This window comes from Schistocerca nitens, chromosome 4, assembly GCF_023898315.1.
Source record: "Schistocerca nitens isolate TAMUIC-IGC-003100 chromosome 4, iqSchNite1.1, whole genome shotgun sequence".
Lineage (NCBI taxonomy): Eukaryota > Metazoa > Arthropoda > Insecta > Orthoptera > Acrididae > Schistocerca > Schistocerca nitens.
In genome coordinates this window covers 699,482,553-699,499,876 of record NC_064617.1, presented here as the reverse complement: position 1 = coordinate 699,499,876, position 17,324 = coordinate 699,482,553, and the positions used below count along the sequence as shown (strand labels likewise).

General features: G+C 39.5%; 1 protein-coding gene across 6 annotated transcripts in view; it reads left to right on the top strand.

Annotated features, from left to right (window-relative positions):
* The window catches only part of LOC126253003 (UDP-glucosyltransferase 2-like), a 324,067-nt gene that overhangs the window by 116,407 nt on the left and 190,336 nt on the right, over window positions 1–17,324 (top strand). For 4 of the 6 annotated variants that reach the window (XM_049954046.1, XM_049954049.1, XM_049954047.1 and 1 more), the window contains exons 3-4: window positions 10,324–10,508; window positions 14,698–15,157. The exons of the other annotated variants lie outside the window; for them this stretch is intronic. In XM_049954046.1, the coding sequence (XP_049810003.1) occupies window positions 10,324–10,508; window positions 14,698–15,157 (645 nt within the window). The remainder of the gene's footprint in view (window positions 1–10,323; window positions 10,509–14,697; window positions 15,158–17,324) is intronic. 6 annotated transcript variants of the gene reach the window in all.

Genomic DNA, 17,324 nt, shown 5'->3' with positions numbered 1-17,324 from the left:
GTGTGCAAGCAAGACGACAGGTGTGTCTGGTCTCTGATACATGGCCTGGGTCGTGTGTGCTTTGTGTGTTTTAGAAGCAGCTGATTTGGGTGTCTCAGCCAGACTATTGTTGTTGGGAGGTGTGCTGGTCCCCAGTAACACCAGAGCCAAACTTATTCACACTCTTCGGCTCTGAAGTTGATCTGAGGCTTTAGTACCTGTTGATGAGAAATCGTTATGTGTTATTAATGTGTTTTGGTGTTTTAGTCAGGGAATTTAAAGTACATTCTTCTCTGTTGAAAATTGACTGCTTATGATGCTGTTCGAAAGCCGATATGAGATTAAAGATTTTAATTGTACTGAAATTTTCCCATTTTATATTTTACAGTTCGTTTAAAGCTAATCTCTGTTCAGTTTAAAGTTTAACTGATCAGTCTTAAGCACGAAATTTGTTTCCTGGTATTTAAATACTCACTATTCAGTTTGAAATGTAACTGGATGTCCCTGTAATCTTAAAGAAAATTATTGATTTGCTTCTTTTCTGAGTTCGTTTTAAAGTTGGCTTCATCTATTAACAGAAGTTGTTCCGTCTTGTAGTATGTAAGGATGATGTTCAATCCCCCACTCGTCCAGTCCTTTAACATCCTGTCCTGCAGACATCACGCACACTACAATCCCCATGACCTACTGACACGTTTTTGCCCACTTGCTCTGATACAACATTTTGCAATGTACGTGTTACCACAATACAAGTTCTCAGCTTTGTTTGCTTGCATATGACTGCCACAAGAAATTATGGTTGCGTTGTACTGCAAACAGCTTGCACTCTTCGTCAGCTGCTTGGGCCTTACACCATTCTGTATCAATGGAACCAACTCGAAGCACATTAACTTTCTGACTCAGTGTATCTACATTTATGTGTCCTTCTGGCCAATGAAGCATATTTCGACTGAGATGTATTGGTTATGTATACAACTTGTCACGTAAATGTGTGCCGCCCCAAACAGCTACCTCACGGAAGAATCCATGCAGGCCTATTTTCGACACGTCACCCTGTGGATGCAGGTAAGACTTGCGGAACATCAACATGCTCTACCGACACCAGGCACGGCACCTGATGTCCTGGCAGGAATGCTTTGTCGCCACCCGCTGTTCTGGTGGCGGAGCTCCGAAGTTCAGAGTTTCCGCGGTGTCTGTTCCATTCGAGGCAACTCAAAAGATGTAGTTGTGCGAGGTGCCGTCGGCAACTGGTGTCTTCGGCGCTACGGCATACTGTTATCGCTCCATTTCCTTGTTTAGTTGAGTGTTCTCGTTAGTGGAAAGATTGTCTAGTTACATTCACATGGACTTGTAACATACCAACTGTACAGGCTGCCTACCATCTCTTGATTTGTAGTATCTCCTCTCTTGCGAATCTGGTCATTGTTTCAGTGGATTGTAAAAGAGTAACTCATTTTTAGTGATTAATGAGTATTTCACCTAGATTTCTTGTTGACAAGTTTCCTTCGAACCTGCTGTGCATATAGGCCTTAGCGGCAAGCCCCACTCAGGATGTTCCTGTTGACGAGAAATAGTTCCAAAATCGGTCACAATTATTACAATCGTGTTTACCAAACGAAATTTGATCGCCAGTCGCTAGTATAACTGTGATGTACATGCTCCTCTCTCTCGGTAAGGGACCTCGCTCTAACATGTCTCAAATGGGAGAGCAGCAGGTAGTAGGTTGGTACTCGCTAGGAAATCCAACGTTTTAACTAGGAGAATAGTCTGGCTAGTAAAACGTATTTGGCAGAAAATAAGAGTTGCTTACATTACGCTAAACACTGTGAATAATGGGCCCTTCAGCAACAAATTCAAATGTACCTTTCAGATTAAAGGACCCAGCTTCTTTCTGCCTTCTTAATTATTCTCAGAATTCTCTTGCTGTTAGTAAACAAAGTACTCCGGAATCACCTTACGATTCAAAACCAGATAATCAACTACTCGTCTACATCCTTCCCCCCCCCCCCCCCCCCCAAGAAAATGGGAGAGATGTAGAGTAACGACTAATGGCCTCATTCGGCATATTTTCCATTTTCATTTTAGGAGGCGACATGTAAGGGGACTTCCTACCTGGCACCTCAACCGACGGCAAGAAACGATATTCAGATTTGTTGGTCACGCATAATCCATCCGTCGCTGTAACAGCTTCAGTCACTCTCGAGCTTCTTCCCTGGACAAATCAGTCACATCAGATCCACCGTAATTAGTTGTTGTCGAACAACCACCCGAGAATTTGTAGTGCTGACGCAAACGAAACTTTACAAATGGACAATTTGAAATGGAAAACCGCCGTGAATAATTCAGAACTAACGTAATCCTTTTGACAAAAACAGATCCTAACAACAAGTGAATGCGCAAACCTTTCGCCACCAATACCTGGAAGGGTCAGGGAAAACGCCAATTCTATAGAAAACCTGCAACAACAAAGTCAAATCGAGAGGCTGGACATTAACCGCGATATAAGTTCGCGTGGCGCGGTTGTAAGTCAGGGAATTTTCAAACGTACCATTCATAATTTAATAATACTGCTCCCTGAGTCTAATAACGCATAGATGGGCTTGTGATTAAGATTCGCGTACGTAAAGGGCAGCGGAATGTCCTTCACCGCCCTGACATTATTGCAAACCTTCGACCGAACGCAATACAAATTGCTTGATCCCTTTCGGCACTAGCTGTTCGACTGCACTTCCTCCTCACCGTGAAAATCGCGAGCGAGGTGGCCCGGATCGCCACAGAGATAGCAACATCCCTTAACGCGACTGGTCGTACGGGATGCGCCGCCTTTACCAGCGTAACTGCCGCTAAACTGGACAAATCCCTCCTTGCGCCCATGCCTCATATCAGCATGCGTCACGCCCTCGATGCCAGCCACAAAACGGTCTACGTCGTAAGCGGCGGGCCACAAAAAATGGTTCAAATGGCTCTGAGCACTATGGGACTTAACATCTGTGGCCTTCAGTCCCTTATAACTTAGAACTACTTAAACCTAACTAGCCTAAGGACATCACACACATCTATGCCCGAAGCAGGATTCGAACCCGCGACCGTAGCGGTCTCGCGGTTCCAGACTGAAGCGCCTAGAACTGCTCGGCCACACCTGCCGGCAAAGGAAAGCTTACTCAGAGTGAATCCTGAAACACGTCTGAATGACTTTAAACGTGCAGGAGCCTTCCATAAACGTTCTGGGACATTTTAGATTGAAAGTCTGCTGATGTTATTCGTTGGGATTCACTGAGTTCTTCTTTGGTTCATTCATTCTGAAGCACTGCAGACACGAACAAATGGAGACATTCGTATCCAATAATGCTATAAATCTAAAGAAGGTACTGAAAATTTACAGTTTTTATCGACTGCGTGTTCATTGTTGGCTACCTACGAAGAGTCCTTGAGCATCTTAGGAGGGGGAGGGGGAGAAGTACTGACTGGTGCAGAAACAACTAAATAAAAGTGACTACTAAGGCCGTCTGCCTACAACTATTCTTGTGTTTCATTTGTTACGCAGCAAATGAAGTAAATCTGTGCTCAACCCGAAGGTTGACTGGAACACTCCGGTGCGTCACTAGGCACGGTGGTGCTCCCTTGACTTCCTCCGACTTCTGTACCGACTTAATACAGCCAACTAAGGGGGGGGGGGGGATACATTTAAAAATGCGCTCCTAACCACAGCGCAAACTGACTTACATTTTTTTTGTCTTTGTTATAAGTGAAAGAAGATACAGAAAATCGTAAGATGGACCGTGGATCGAACCAAAAACCTTCCGTTTTGTAGTCTGTAACTTAAGCCACTGAGCCCCCGAAACAAATCTCTGTAGTAACCATTAATATTTTATTTGTATGATAGAAATTGCACACAGACACGACAAATCACCAGTTACACAATTCTGTACAAGAAGTTAAGGAAGAAAATATAGTGACGTTATATGTTATTCGTTATTTAAGTTACAAATAATTTATTGACTATCAAGTTTGTTTGAATGACATACTTATTATCATAATTATCCAGAAAGAAGTTTATTCGAAAATTCTCATCCCTGCTTACCACTATAACGTGCACTTCTTTCCTCTATGCGGTACTTGAACTTAATATTATCAGTGGTGACGATTCATATTAGTTCATTTGCTCGATATACTCACGAGAGCCTACAGCGTAACTGGATTCAAATTTTTTGTTAATTATAAACTAAGTACAAAACGAAGTGCAAAATACTAATCACTTTAGCATTACTTCATCTGCTTTCAGTCACGCGAATGAAGACTTTCACAGATAAATCAATGACCTTCAGTAACATTCAGTATTCGATTATCATTTTAGGTTTTCTTATACATAATCTTACTCAGTCGCTTTAGTAACAAGGAATCTCAGGTACACGTCATTCAATTTTCTCCATAGGAAATATGCAAAATCGACAGCTGAAAATCAACTTTAATCCTAAATGTATACTAATGCTTGGCCCAGTAGTGCCGCTTCATTTTGGCAGGGCCACGCAGCTGTTGCCCAGCACGCGGTGGCTGAGTGCCGCTTCGTGCTGAGTGAAACCGCGTGATACTGAGTGTGGAAACAGCCCGCTGCGTGCTTCCACATGCGCAGGTGAAGCGAGTGATGGGCAACGAGCACTACTCACGTAGTTTCGCCAAAGCCCTAGTGTAGGCAAGAAAAACAGACAACATATAAAGTGCGAACAGTGGTGTGTGTGTGAGAGAGAGAGAGAGAGAGTGAAAAACTATAGACATAGTACTCCCATGTGGTTTTAGTATTTCACAGGTCTAGCAGCACACTAGAAATTCGGAAGATCGAATTCTCCAAATAAGGGAGGCAATGTTTCAGATTGGCCTCAGGCAGGCCATCGAAACCAGTCAAGCTGTATGCAAGCTATCCACCTACTTACTTTTATTATAATCCGGCTGCTGTGCTCTGCAATAATGCTAGGATAGAATTCTGCAACGCGACGTTCGATCAATAGTACATGTCGTAGCCCACGAGCGGGTCTGCCGAAGACCTGTGGGCCAGATACAACCTGTGAGAGCGTTTTCAGTCCGACCTGCAGAAGAAATTTTTTGGAGACATAGCAAGGACATATGTTGAGGTATAATTTATGTGTGCCAAGCTAAAATAAATTATTCACACACATTAACGTCACGGATTCTATACCTTCGAACTTATGTGATAGGGGCTCTGGTATTGTGTCAACGTCAAATGTGCACTGCATTTTTATTAGCTGTTAAGCCTGTAAAATGTTTTAGTACCTTCGGCTGTCAGGGTTTTGAGCAGCTTCGGACATTTTGTGCAGTGCTAACAAAATGCAGTGCAGTGCATACAATTCGTGCCTACGATCTGCAATGGTGGAATTATCACACGGAGGTTAATGGTACCTAACACGTCAATATTATTGTTAAAACGTCAATACAATGTCTGTCTCAGGCGGAACACTGAGATGTTGTCAATACCGGTAATATTTATGAACAATATTGATGCCGACCAAAATATTCTAAGTATTGCCACTACGTGTTGTGCATGTGGGGACGAGTACTACTATCCGTTGTCAATTCGCCGTTCTGCTGTTTGCATTTTTCCAGTTTGGCTTCTGTGTACTACATCCCATATATGCAAAGTTCAAGCGACGTAGACCTTTAAACTTTTTGAAATGAACAAAGTAACGATGGTTTAATTTGTTAGGTGTTACAGAAATAACCTATGCCTAGGCGATCAGTGACGTAAAGTAGTTTTGGGCATTTTTTAAAAAAAATGTTTGCTAATTGTGTTTGTGGATAGTAACACACTAAATTTCAAACATTCGAATGAGGTGCTTGTGCCTAAAAATCGCAAACGTACTCCTAATTCCTTGTCGACTGGGATTGCCTATCTGCTTGTCGTATTTTGTTTTTTCGTTCTTTCTCGTACTGAACATTAGCAAGTAATTTTTGTCGGTAGTGGGTGTACTAGAACACTGCAACTGTTGAAACTAAGAATTAGCAGCTGTCAGTAGCCTTTTTAGGCGACATGTCAAGATCCCATCTTCACGTGTTTGCGTTATTTTACGTGACGTGAACATTGTTTATTTAGTAATGGCGTTTCAGAATTTTGCATTGGAAGTCTTAAGACAGCTATTGCAAAACGTAATAAGTAATGAAAAAATATTCACAACCTGTGAATAAATGTAACCGTCTGAAGATGTGTTTTACATAAAACGAGTGTATTCTCTAAACGCTGTTTTGGGACATAGTTTGTTCACGAAGCACGTCGGGAAAGGGGTGCGATTTGAATCGGCGCATTACCCGATAAACATTATCACAGACGCTATAGTTTTGTTTTTATGCCCCGTGAGTGGTGCTGTCGTGTCACAGGATGAGAAGGGTCACGAGCTCAATTACGTGAATCCGAAAAAAGGTTCAACGAAGGTTGGCCATACCTCCTTAGCCCAACACAGCGTTACCTCAGTCAACGACGTGAGAGTGGGGTACCTTTGTCGTACCAGACTGGGCCGTCAGGTAGCCCGGATGGTGCCAAACTTCGAAATGGATCTGCAGAGTCGTCGCTGGCAGCCAGGCAGGCACTGTTATGCTGCCACAGGATCCTGCTGCCTCAGCGTGCTCACCGCCGCCCACTAGCCATGGCCAGTTCCTGGCCAGCATTCATCGATCCCTTGTTTGAAGTACCAATTATTAAAGAATGTTGTTGGTGAGAAATCATTCTTAATTCTGTACTCTCCGTGATATCAGGCGATCGCATGCCTTAGCTCCGCTCACACACCACTCTGGAGACAGGAGTGGCCTCTCAGTAAAACTGGTTTCAGTATAGCAGTCGTAGCAAACGTGACACCTCTAAAAGAGCAACTTAGTTTTTGGTCTTCTGAAGAGAGAAGATTATACTTCACTGAGAAATTCCAACATACTACGTTGTACATAGATCATCATATATCGTGAGTGAAATGGTACATTATAACCATACAGTGAGTATACGGCGTAGTTTGGGGGCCCTTAACATTGATGGATTCTATTTTCTTAGAAAAAAGTATCCGTTTTATCCATTACCTTAATTTATGGCAACTGTATGCTTAGCCACAATTAGCTGACAACAAACCAGCAGTCGTTACTCAAGAAGGTGTAGCACCATCACCCTCATCAAAGGCTGCTATAAGTGATGCACCAGGCATTCCCAGAATTTGAAATGGCAGAGAGTACACCATTCTCAAAGATAAAATTTTCTAAATACCTGCAAACGACATCACTGATTGAGATCGCTTATAACTTCACGACAGCTGAGTTACCCATATGGGTGTACCCATTAGATTTTGTGAATGCCACTAAAGGAGAAAATATCTACATATATTAAGGAACGACGTTCTGCTGACATAATGCAAAGAAATGTTAATGTACAACATTACAGAAATAAATCAGGAAGAAAATACAGTGAATAGATTATGTTTATATTTTCTATTGGATTATACCGTACAAAGCACTTTTTGTTAAGGGGACCACATCCTGCCTATCTAACCCATGTTAATTTAGGTAAGTATTTCATCCATTTCTGGAAAAAAACTATTTGATGCAGGACCTTAATATTTTTACTGAATGTTACATGATGCTAATAGAGTCAACTGTACTAAAATCTACTTTATCCATTTTACAATTTTTAAGAAATACTTTTTTAAATTAATTAACAAAAAATATTAAGTTTTTTGTGCAGAAAATATTTTTGTGAACTTCCTAATGGGGGAATATTAATGAATGTAGTACCAGATGTGGCTTTTTATGTTACACAGAGTCTCATAAAATTGTATTCATTTATCTATGATAGTTTCTGATATAGTGGGGCATATGTACTGAAAAATTTTAGTTTGCGGGAAATTGACTTTAAAGAAAAAACTTTTGAAATTTGTTGCTTCCAGTTAGTTAAAACTGTCTTGCTGCATATGATGGCCCTTCTTTGGTCTCTAGCAGGTATTCCAGCTTCTTTTTCACCTTCCTGGATGTTTGTCTTGCTTTCTTGGCCATATAGACCTGTCTGCATCGGCTATCCTCATTTTATCGCAATGTTGCAGCCCAGTGATCATCTTTTCACCAGGATTAATTCTCAGCTTTTTCAGTACCAAACACTTTCCAATATCACCACAATTGAATATAATAACAGCATCATGAACTCCTAGTTTCATTGTATGCATGCCTACAAATACAGTTTTAGGAAGGCTGTTCCAAATTATGCTATAGAACCATTCATTTGGGTTCTGTGTCTGCCCATGCAGACATTTTCTTAGAAGGTCAGAATAAGCCAAGTCTCTGAAAATAGGTTTAATTGCTGTAATAACAGCAGCAGGAAGAGAACGCTGGTGAGAATAAGATTCTCCAGTTGCCTGAGCCCTATTGTATTTGCATCACGAATTTTCTCCTGATGGATACAATTCATTACATGGCTTATGGTCAGTAGAGAACTTATGGAAGAATATGGCCCAAACATCTCTCTTCATTGCCTCCAGATTTTCTTTATTTCTTCTAATTGCCTGCCCGTAGTATACCTGCAAGTCTTCTATTTCAGTTTTAGTTAACCGACCCTGTCCAGTCAACAATTTTCCATCTTCTAATTTTTTCCCTCTCATATCTATAAATAGTTTTCTCAGCCTTGTTCCCAAACGTTTTGAACATGGCCTACACATTCTATTTTGCTAATAATGGCATCTCCATATGGCTTAGAGTTCACCACATTGTTGTATGCCTTACTGTCACTATCGCCCAAATATCTGGTGTACCGTACGCAATGAAATATTTGTTGTACTCCATGAACTTCCATACCACCACTTGTTCCTGTAAAATTAGCCACTCAGTTTTGTTCTTTATGTTCATTGACGTTACAACATTTGCAATATTTAGGCATTAACTCCACATCTAACACTTTACCGGTGTCTACACTCGTGGCAGTCACTACTCCATTCAGAGAAGTATGTCCTCTTTTCAGCCAACTTTCATCAGGTTCAAGTGCAATATCCGAACATCGTTCAATGCCATCCACTGCTTCCCTAGCAGCCAGTTTCATGCTTTCCTCAATGACTTCACATACAGTTTTCTCTAATATCGCAGTAAGTTTATCAAATTTATTTGGTGGTTGATGTAAGTTCATCATGGAACAAAATGTTGTCCCTGCAGCCATGCCCTTGCCAATAGATCGTAAGGCATAAATTAATCTAGTATTGATTTCATAAGGGCCACTTGCATCTGGTTTTGAAGAACTCATAAATGAAATCACAGCTGAGCATTTAGTGCAAATTAAATCCAAAGCATTTGCTAGGCCGAGGAGAAAATCCTGCTGGCACTCTCAAATTTTCACACTCTGTGACTCACCACACTGTCTACATTGCACAAATTTAGAAATTACATCTGATAATATTCTCAAATTTATAATAATGTTATAGCACTCCTTGTCACAATAAATTCGTTGTAACACTCTTGAAATGGTGAGAGCTTCTTTGATGACACACTTGTTGAAGAATTACAATTAGAAACATCGTTGCCAGGTGACATAACCACTTGTACAGAAAGCTTTCTAAACCTTTTTCCTCTAAATTGTCGTTTCTTGAAAATGCCTTTACTTTTCGTTATCTTCAATAAACACAACAAAACACAGGTAAACAAGCACTGTAAACGTAAGTATAACAACCACTCGCAATCACACTTGAACAAAACTAACCGCGTGTTTGAAAGCGTGTTGCCGGCCGCGGTGGGCGAGGGGTTCTAGATGCGTCAGTCAGGAACCGCGCCACCGCTACGGCCGTAGGTTCCAATCCTGCCTCGGGCATGAATGTGTGTGATGTCCTTAGGTTAGGTAGGTTTAAGTAGTTCTAAGTTCTAAGGGACTCATGACCTCAGATGTTAGGCCCCATAGTGCTCAGAGCCATTGTTTTGAAAGCGTTTTGTTTACAAACAGCAGAAACAAAAGAATACCAACTGTTGCATTCGAAGGAGAGCCAACACACTCAGGAGTAAAAAAAAGGTCCCTAACGTGCAATGTAGGGGATATAAAGGTCTAAAATATATGCAGAAAAGTGGGTGACAGAAAAGTGGGTGACAGAAAAGTGGGCGTGGCACATAAACTCACGTTGTAGAAAAATGCTCTTTAAATACTCAAAAAAAATTTTTTCAGCAAAATCCTTTTCAGAGTACTTAAATAAAACTTTAATCTATCGAAATATGATGAAAACCGAAAATCGATTTTTTTCGATCTGAACCACGGTGTGGTCCCCTTAAATGTACTGTCAGCCTATAGTTGACTGTTGTTTTCACAACTAACATACTACATTTCCATACTTGTTTCAGGTTCCCACTGCAAACTACTCTGAAATAGACATTTCATTGAGTAGTAAAGCCTTCAGAGAAAGGATTGACTTCAATGAATTTCCTGATCCAACGTCTCCTATGGCGATCCTAAAATTTATTTTTGATATGGCGGAAACTGGTTGCGACATTCAGTTTGGTTTGGAGTCAATGAAAGAATTCATGAAGTAAGTTCAACGCAAGTTTTTTTATATAACAAATAAAACATGTTATAGCTGTTGCTAAATGAAGTGTTTTGAGTATTAAAATATCGGTGAAATTCTCCTATAGATGTCGGCATGTACCAGATGTTGTTCAGTTGTATGCCCTTTCAAAGTTTTATCAATACAAAACGACTGCAGTCACGTCTTACATCAGGCTGGAATCTATCACACACCATAAAATTGCGTCATGGTCCCAAAGTAACAGAAATAATAACATTTCAGTAATAATTCTGTAGCGACTCTGAAGTAAGCACCGAATTCAGGCAGTCTCCATTTCGTGGCAGTGCAGTCGTTTGCAGCTACACCAAGCTCAACTGTTTAGCAGTACTCCATTTGCGGAATCGAAGAGGAACTTGATGTAAAATTAAATAAGGCAAGATAGCGCTGGTGGAAATTTCAAGATGGTTTTAATGTAAAAGTAAATCTAATGTTGTGGAATAATCCCAGTTCATACTTGTAACTCTGACCTCACAACCAATCCTGTATCCAACTAATAACAGTGCATGAAAGGCATGAAAATTAAAGGCATGAAAACGAAAAAGCCAATCATACCAGTGCTTTCGTCATTAAAATGAAACATTCAGTCAAAATGTGTCCCACAGCAGTCATTTTGGCAAAGCTCGAAGGTATCTATATAATATAATGTTTTTGCATCATGTTCAAAAGTATTTATCCAAAGAATTAGATAAAATGTACAATTTGCACATGTAAAGTATATTGGAAAACACACACTCACCCACCCACCCACCCACACCCACACACACACACACACACACACACACACACACACACACACACACACACATATATATATGTATATATATATATATATATATATATATATATATATATATATATATATATATATATATAATGTTTATTCCAAGTGTTTCACTGATAACTCCACATTTAAAATGTGTAAAGCGTGTTGACAGTTTCTTCTGACGCTATGTTACTGGTGGTTCATAGAACTAACTGACATCACCTGTTGATTTTACAAGGTTTTCTGTATTGCTTCACCTTAACAAACACCATTCAAGCGGAAGAAGATAATGTACTGTGTTCTACAATAGAAAAATGCAATAATTAATAGTGACTGGCATTTTGGCATACTGCCATCATCAGGTGCTCTGTAACTTCATAAGTAAGTGATGGTTTTAATTTAATGGTCTGTAACTATGATCTGAAAAGCTATAAATATATAATGGTCTGTAACTATCATCTGAAAAGCTGTAATGCATGTATAAGCCTTTTTACCTTACATTTAATATCGTTACTGTCATGTCTAGTCTTTTTCAGGATTATTACTTTCTCCTTGGTGTACATTGGAGATGTATATAGGATTTTAGTTGGTTTCCATGTACGCTACTTTTCTGGCAGTTTGGATGACAGTGGATAAGCGGTATTACATGGTTACCATTATTTTTATATGTTTGGTTCTATTTATCTTTTTGTCTAGAGTTTGTTTTAGTTTTGAGATTTTTATTTTACATTTTTAGTTCTTTATATTATTAATTTTTAAAATGTAAAATAACTGAAAAATGTAAAATAAAAAAGATTAAAAATATAAAAATTAAAAAAGTACAATAAAAATCTCAGTAAAACTAAAACAAATTCTACATGGAAAGATAATTGGAACCAAACCTATAAAAATAATAAAAAAAACCGAATTTCGCAATCACGTATTTATAATGGTTACTGTGTAAACATGTAATATCGCTGATCTATTGTCATCCAAGCTGTCAGAAAAGTAGCATACATAGGAACCAACTAAATTCCGATGTACATCTCCAGTGTACATCTAGGAGAAAGTAGTAATTCTGAAAAAGACAGGACGTGACAGCAACAATGTTACATGTAGGGTAAAAACACCCAATGACGCAAGACAGATTTTCAGACCATAGTTACAGGACATTATATTAAGACCATCACTTACTTATATATTTACACTGCACCTGACGTTGGCAATATGTTGAAATGGGCTCATCCTGAATGATATAAAAAATAAACAACTGACATTCAGTGTAGTTGGCTATTATTCATAACAATCATGTCATTAAAAGGCAATTTTTCACTGTGGGCCAAAAACACAAAAGCAGGTATTACTCACTGCACACTTCATGTGTTTTGAGCTGTTATAGAACAATTTATGCATGGGAATAGATCTGCAACTTTTTCATTTCTGCATCCAAAGGTATATTTTTGGCATTAGTTTCGGCAGAACACATTTTTTGATGTGTGAATATATAATTGTGCCTTATACCAACTATGTTACAGCAATTACAGTATGGCCATGTACAAGCGTTATGTAACTTGTAAGTTAATAACATAAACATTGTGTGTTCACGTGTTTCATTTTTTTCTGATTGGCATCAATTTATTTTTTTAACATGCAAATATCTTTGAACTTGGCACCGTTTCCCACACTGGAGGTGAGTCTTATATGTGAGTTTCGTAATTACTGCTAGTCATTCAGATTTAACATGGCACCTACATACTGGCTGCTTGTTTCCTATGTATGTTTTGAATTTGCCCCAATATGACATCTTTGTAAAAGGGGTGTAGCTTGTGACATCTTTGACAAGAGGTGATGAGGCGCTTGATAAGTGGACACAGCTAATCATGTTACGGGCAGCGCTTTCACCTGCCCACTTGACAAAAGTAAACGAAGTGTGCCAGAACATACATAGCCCTTCTACTGTTGTTCAGTGGAAAACGAAAGGATGAATGTTGAGAATTGCTAGGAAAATCTGGAAAACAAACGAATGGAGAAGAAAACCTTATTCCAACGGCGATAAAATAAAAATGGATGTAAATGGAATCTGTAGCTGTGCAAGTAGATGAAAGGATAAAGGATTGAGTTTCAAAATTTTAAAATATGCAAGGTGGAGGCATATAACTAGAGACCATAATGCACTGTAAAGTGTAGAGGATGCTTTTATCCAGAAGAGGATATCAAATACTTAATGTTCGTTATGCATGGGGGTTATTCGAAAAGTGATGTCCAATCGGAAGCGAATGAAAACCAAAGTGAAAATCAAAAATGTTTCTTTTGCAAAAGTTGGCTGCATCCTCCAGCTGCTTCTCCACATAATCGCTGCTCCGACTTACATTTTTGCCGTAGCACTGTGCTAAGTCGCCTGTACCCTTGTCATAGACGGCAGAAATCAGCGCTTTTGCCGCTTCTCTACGTTAATCAACAGTTCGTTGTCTTTGTCAAAATGTTGTCTTCATAGCCAGCTGTTCATGCGAGCAGAGATGAACATCGGAGGGAGAGAAGTCGGGGCTACATCGTGGGTGATCAAACACTTCCCATCGAAAACTCTACTGAGCCATCCTCAGAGCCCCTGCAGTGTGCGGCGGAGAATTGTGAAGAGGGGAGTGGATGAAAGTTACATTATATGCACCTGCGTGAAATCAGGCGAAACCTCCAAGCAGGCACTATCGTTCCAGGCATTTTACGTGCTCCCTGTGTGTTCACTATTGAAAATAGCGACGTGACACAGTCGGCAGGCATACTAGAGATACTGCCCAACCCATATGTGCAAAGCTTAATAGGATTTTAACGGCCTTTTCCATTTCGCGACCCGTTGGACCTTACTTTCCGAATGGCCTTCGTGTGTAGCTTTAACATGCAATCAGAAAAATATCGGCACCTGTATACAGCACACATCAAATCTAATATTTTCATTGCACAGTAGTTCTATGTTCTTCAAATGCATGGTATCGAATGTAACACCATAATTGTTACTGTATTTAATTTATTAATTAACTTAATTTCGTACTAGAGATTTTCGAATGTAGCAAGACGTCAATCATTCGTATTACTGTTTACTTAAAACATATTTCTGGTTCGTAGAACTAAAAGGATTCAGGTAGCGAAAAACAGTGTAATCAAATTTCTGTTGAAGGTATAAGCATTTAAAAGTATTCCTCACGCTGAATATTGCGTTATGAGTACACTACAAATAATTCCAGTGATCTGGAACAATAAAATTTTACTTCCGTTAGTTTTTATCATGTGTGGGAGCGATGTTCCTTTTTTAATAATTATGTGTCGTGGCACTTATTCTTTTTACATACTTGTGTCGAATGATTTCTTCGCTGAACACGTCCTCTTGGGAAGTCGTGATAATTATGTTTTGCCTTGCAGAGTGGAGCAAAAGTATGATGCATTCATCGTAGAGAAACTCGGCAGCTCCTGTTATTACGGCTTAGCACACAAAATGGGATCTCCACCATTAATTGGATACACTTCTTTAGGAGCTACGTCACTTATTCGGAAGACCTTCGGCAGTCCCATTAATCCTTCCTACATCCCCGACTACAATCTCGGCTACACGGACCACATGACCTTCTGGCAGAGACTGCACAACGCTTACATCTTGCTGCGGTCGCTGGCTGTTGAAGAGAGAGCTTTTTATGGAAGACACGAAGAGGAAATGAGGAAGTATTCCGGTCCGAACCCACCTACGTTGAGGAAGATGGATTACAATTTCAGCCTGATGTTGGTCAACAATCACTTCAGCCTGAGCTACCCTGTGCCAAACACGCCAAATATCGTTGAATTAACTGGAATCCACATCCAGAAGGAGAGGAAAACACTGCCAAAGGTATTGACAATTGTTGAGTAGAAACTGTGAGCCGTTGCTCTTCTGATTCAGGTGTTTAAGTAGGAAATAGCCGAGAGCCGTAAAACAATGTGCTAAGGAAATGTTAACGACTTATTGAGAAAATATTACACACTTATTTACTTTCTGCTACTTAATTTAGCATTATGAAAACTTATTTTATTACAATAATGACTATATAACAATGCTTAAGTTAGCCACATGTCTGCTAATGCCCATATTTAGGCATCAAAAAGAAGACAGTGTGAGAACTTGTAACGCCTAATAATTCCATCCATTTGTGTACCAGGGTTGTGGGTTGCTTCACAACCGTCATCCATAAACACATTCCGCACAGCAAATGTGCAACCATTAATCCAGTGAACGCTTTGATATGTTTTCCATTTCTGTTTATGGCTTTCAATCTCTTCATTACTGCACAATTTTCACACGCTACTTCCTTGAAAAGTTCTATTCTTCTACATCGTCTTCAAATGCTTGTACGCGACGTATCATCTTCAAATGGCTGTTCTACGCTCACGAAAAAGCAGTACTCAATTTTTACAGTAATTTTTTTAATATATGTTGTGTTAATATGGAAAAAAAATTGACCGAAAAGAACTGTGACTGTTCAAAACGTATGACTCACACTTATTGTGGTATTGTTCGATTTTTTTTTCTTTTGAAGTTTCTCGAGTAGATATAGAGCTATATGACTAAAACACGTTGCGGAATTACTTTTCATTTTATTTTATTCTTTCAATAGCTTCAGGAAAAAATCATAAGCTCAAAAAAGGACATAGGGATTGATGTGCTTATTTACACATGAGGAAAAAATTCACATTGTGTGCAGATGGAAATGAGGCTGCCAAAGAGCATGGACAAATACATGTGGAACCAGATATATAATCACAGAAACTGTAGTATAATTCGTATACTGTAAGTGGCCCAGATAAGGAAAAAAATTTACTAGTACGTAAATTTTTAAGAAATGTTATCATAAAATAACAAGTTCTGCATAATGAAGAATAAAAATTACATATTAATGTTCAGTGTCACTGCAAAAGTGAGCTTACTACATATGTGCAGCTTAATACCACTCTTATGATATTAAATTAAATTGTTAGATGGTACTTACGACATGAAACGGTGACTCCTATGAATACTAGTCATGATTTTCATATTTAGTAGATGACATTACAAGCAGAGTAGTACTTCCTGGCAGTAATACGTATTTATGGGTAGCATTGGTGCAAACATAATGAAAGACATGAGGCCATTTTTTCCCATGGAGTCAGTTTTGTCTGATATTCTGTGGTGGTAGAGCGTTACTGACACATTTCTCTGTTTTCTACTAAATGAAATCTCGTGTGACTTGGGCCTCCCTTCGGGTAGACCGTTCGCCGGGTGCAAGTCTTTCGATTTGACTCCACTTCGGCGACTTGCGCGTCGATGGGGATGAAATGATGATAAGGACAACACAACACCCAGTCCCTGAGCGGAGAAAATCTCCGAGCCAGCCGGGAACCGAACACAGGCCCTTAGGATTGATGTTCTGACGCGCTGACCACTCAGCTACCGGAGGCGGACTGTTTTCTACTGCAAAACCATCATCGTCATTTTGAATTACAAGTACCGGCACGTTATTTTCAATACTTCTCACATTAGTACCTAAAACAAACTTAGTTCGTTTAGGTGAACTGCGAAGACATTTTCTCCAGCTGTGGTCTCAGAGTTCCTATCTGTTTGGATGTTAGCAGGACTCATATTCCATCTTCTACTGCAGGTTTCTTTTGGGAAAATGTAATGGTGTGTGGTAAAGCTTACAGCTGCTGCAAAACTTATTTTTATTCGAAAGCTTCTAAAACGTTTGTCTGTTTCGCGATAAATGTTTTCTTGAGAGGGCACAGCTACATATTTCGTGGCACATTTGTCAAACTCCTTTGGAGAAAGAGAAATTGTCAATGGTGACTGAAGTTGGCTGTCGTGTTGATTCTTGAATTTATTTTGTTTTAACATTTGCTCATGTGAGAAGCTTTAAAACATTTGTTTCATGCTAATGCTTTTCCAGTAAAAACGTCTCTTGGTTAATGTCTTGTTCCTTGTTCCAAATTCTGGTGACAGGTGCTGCTCGTCTCAGGACTGGTGGTTTAATTTTCTCCAATGGTTT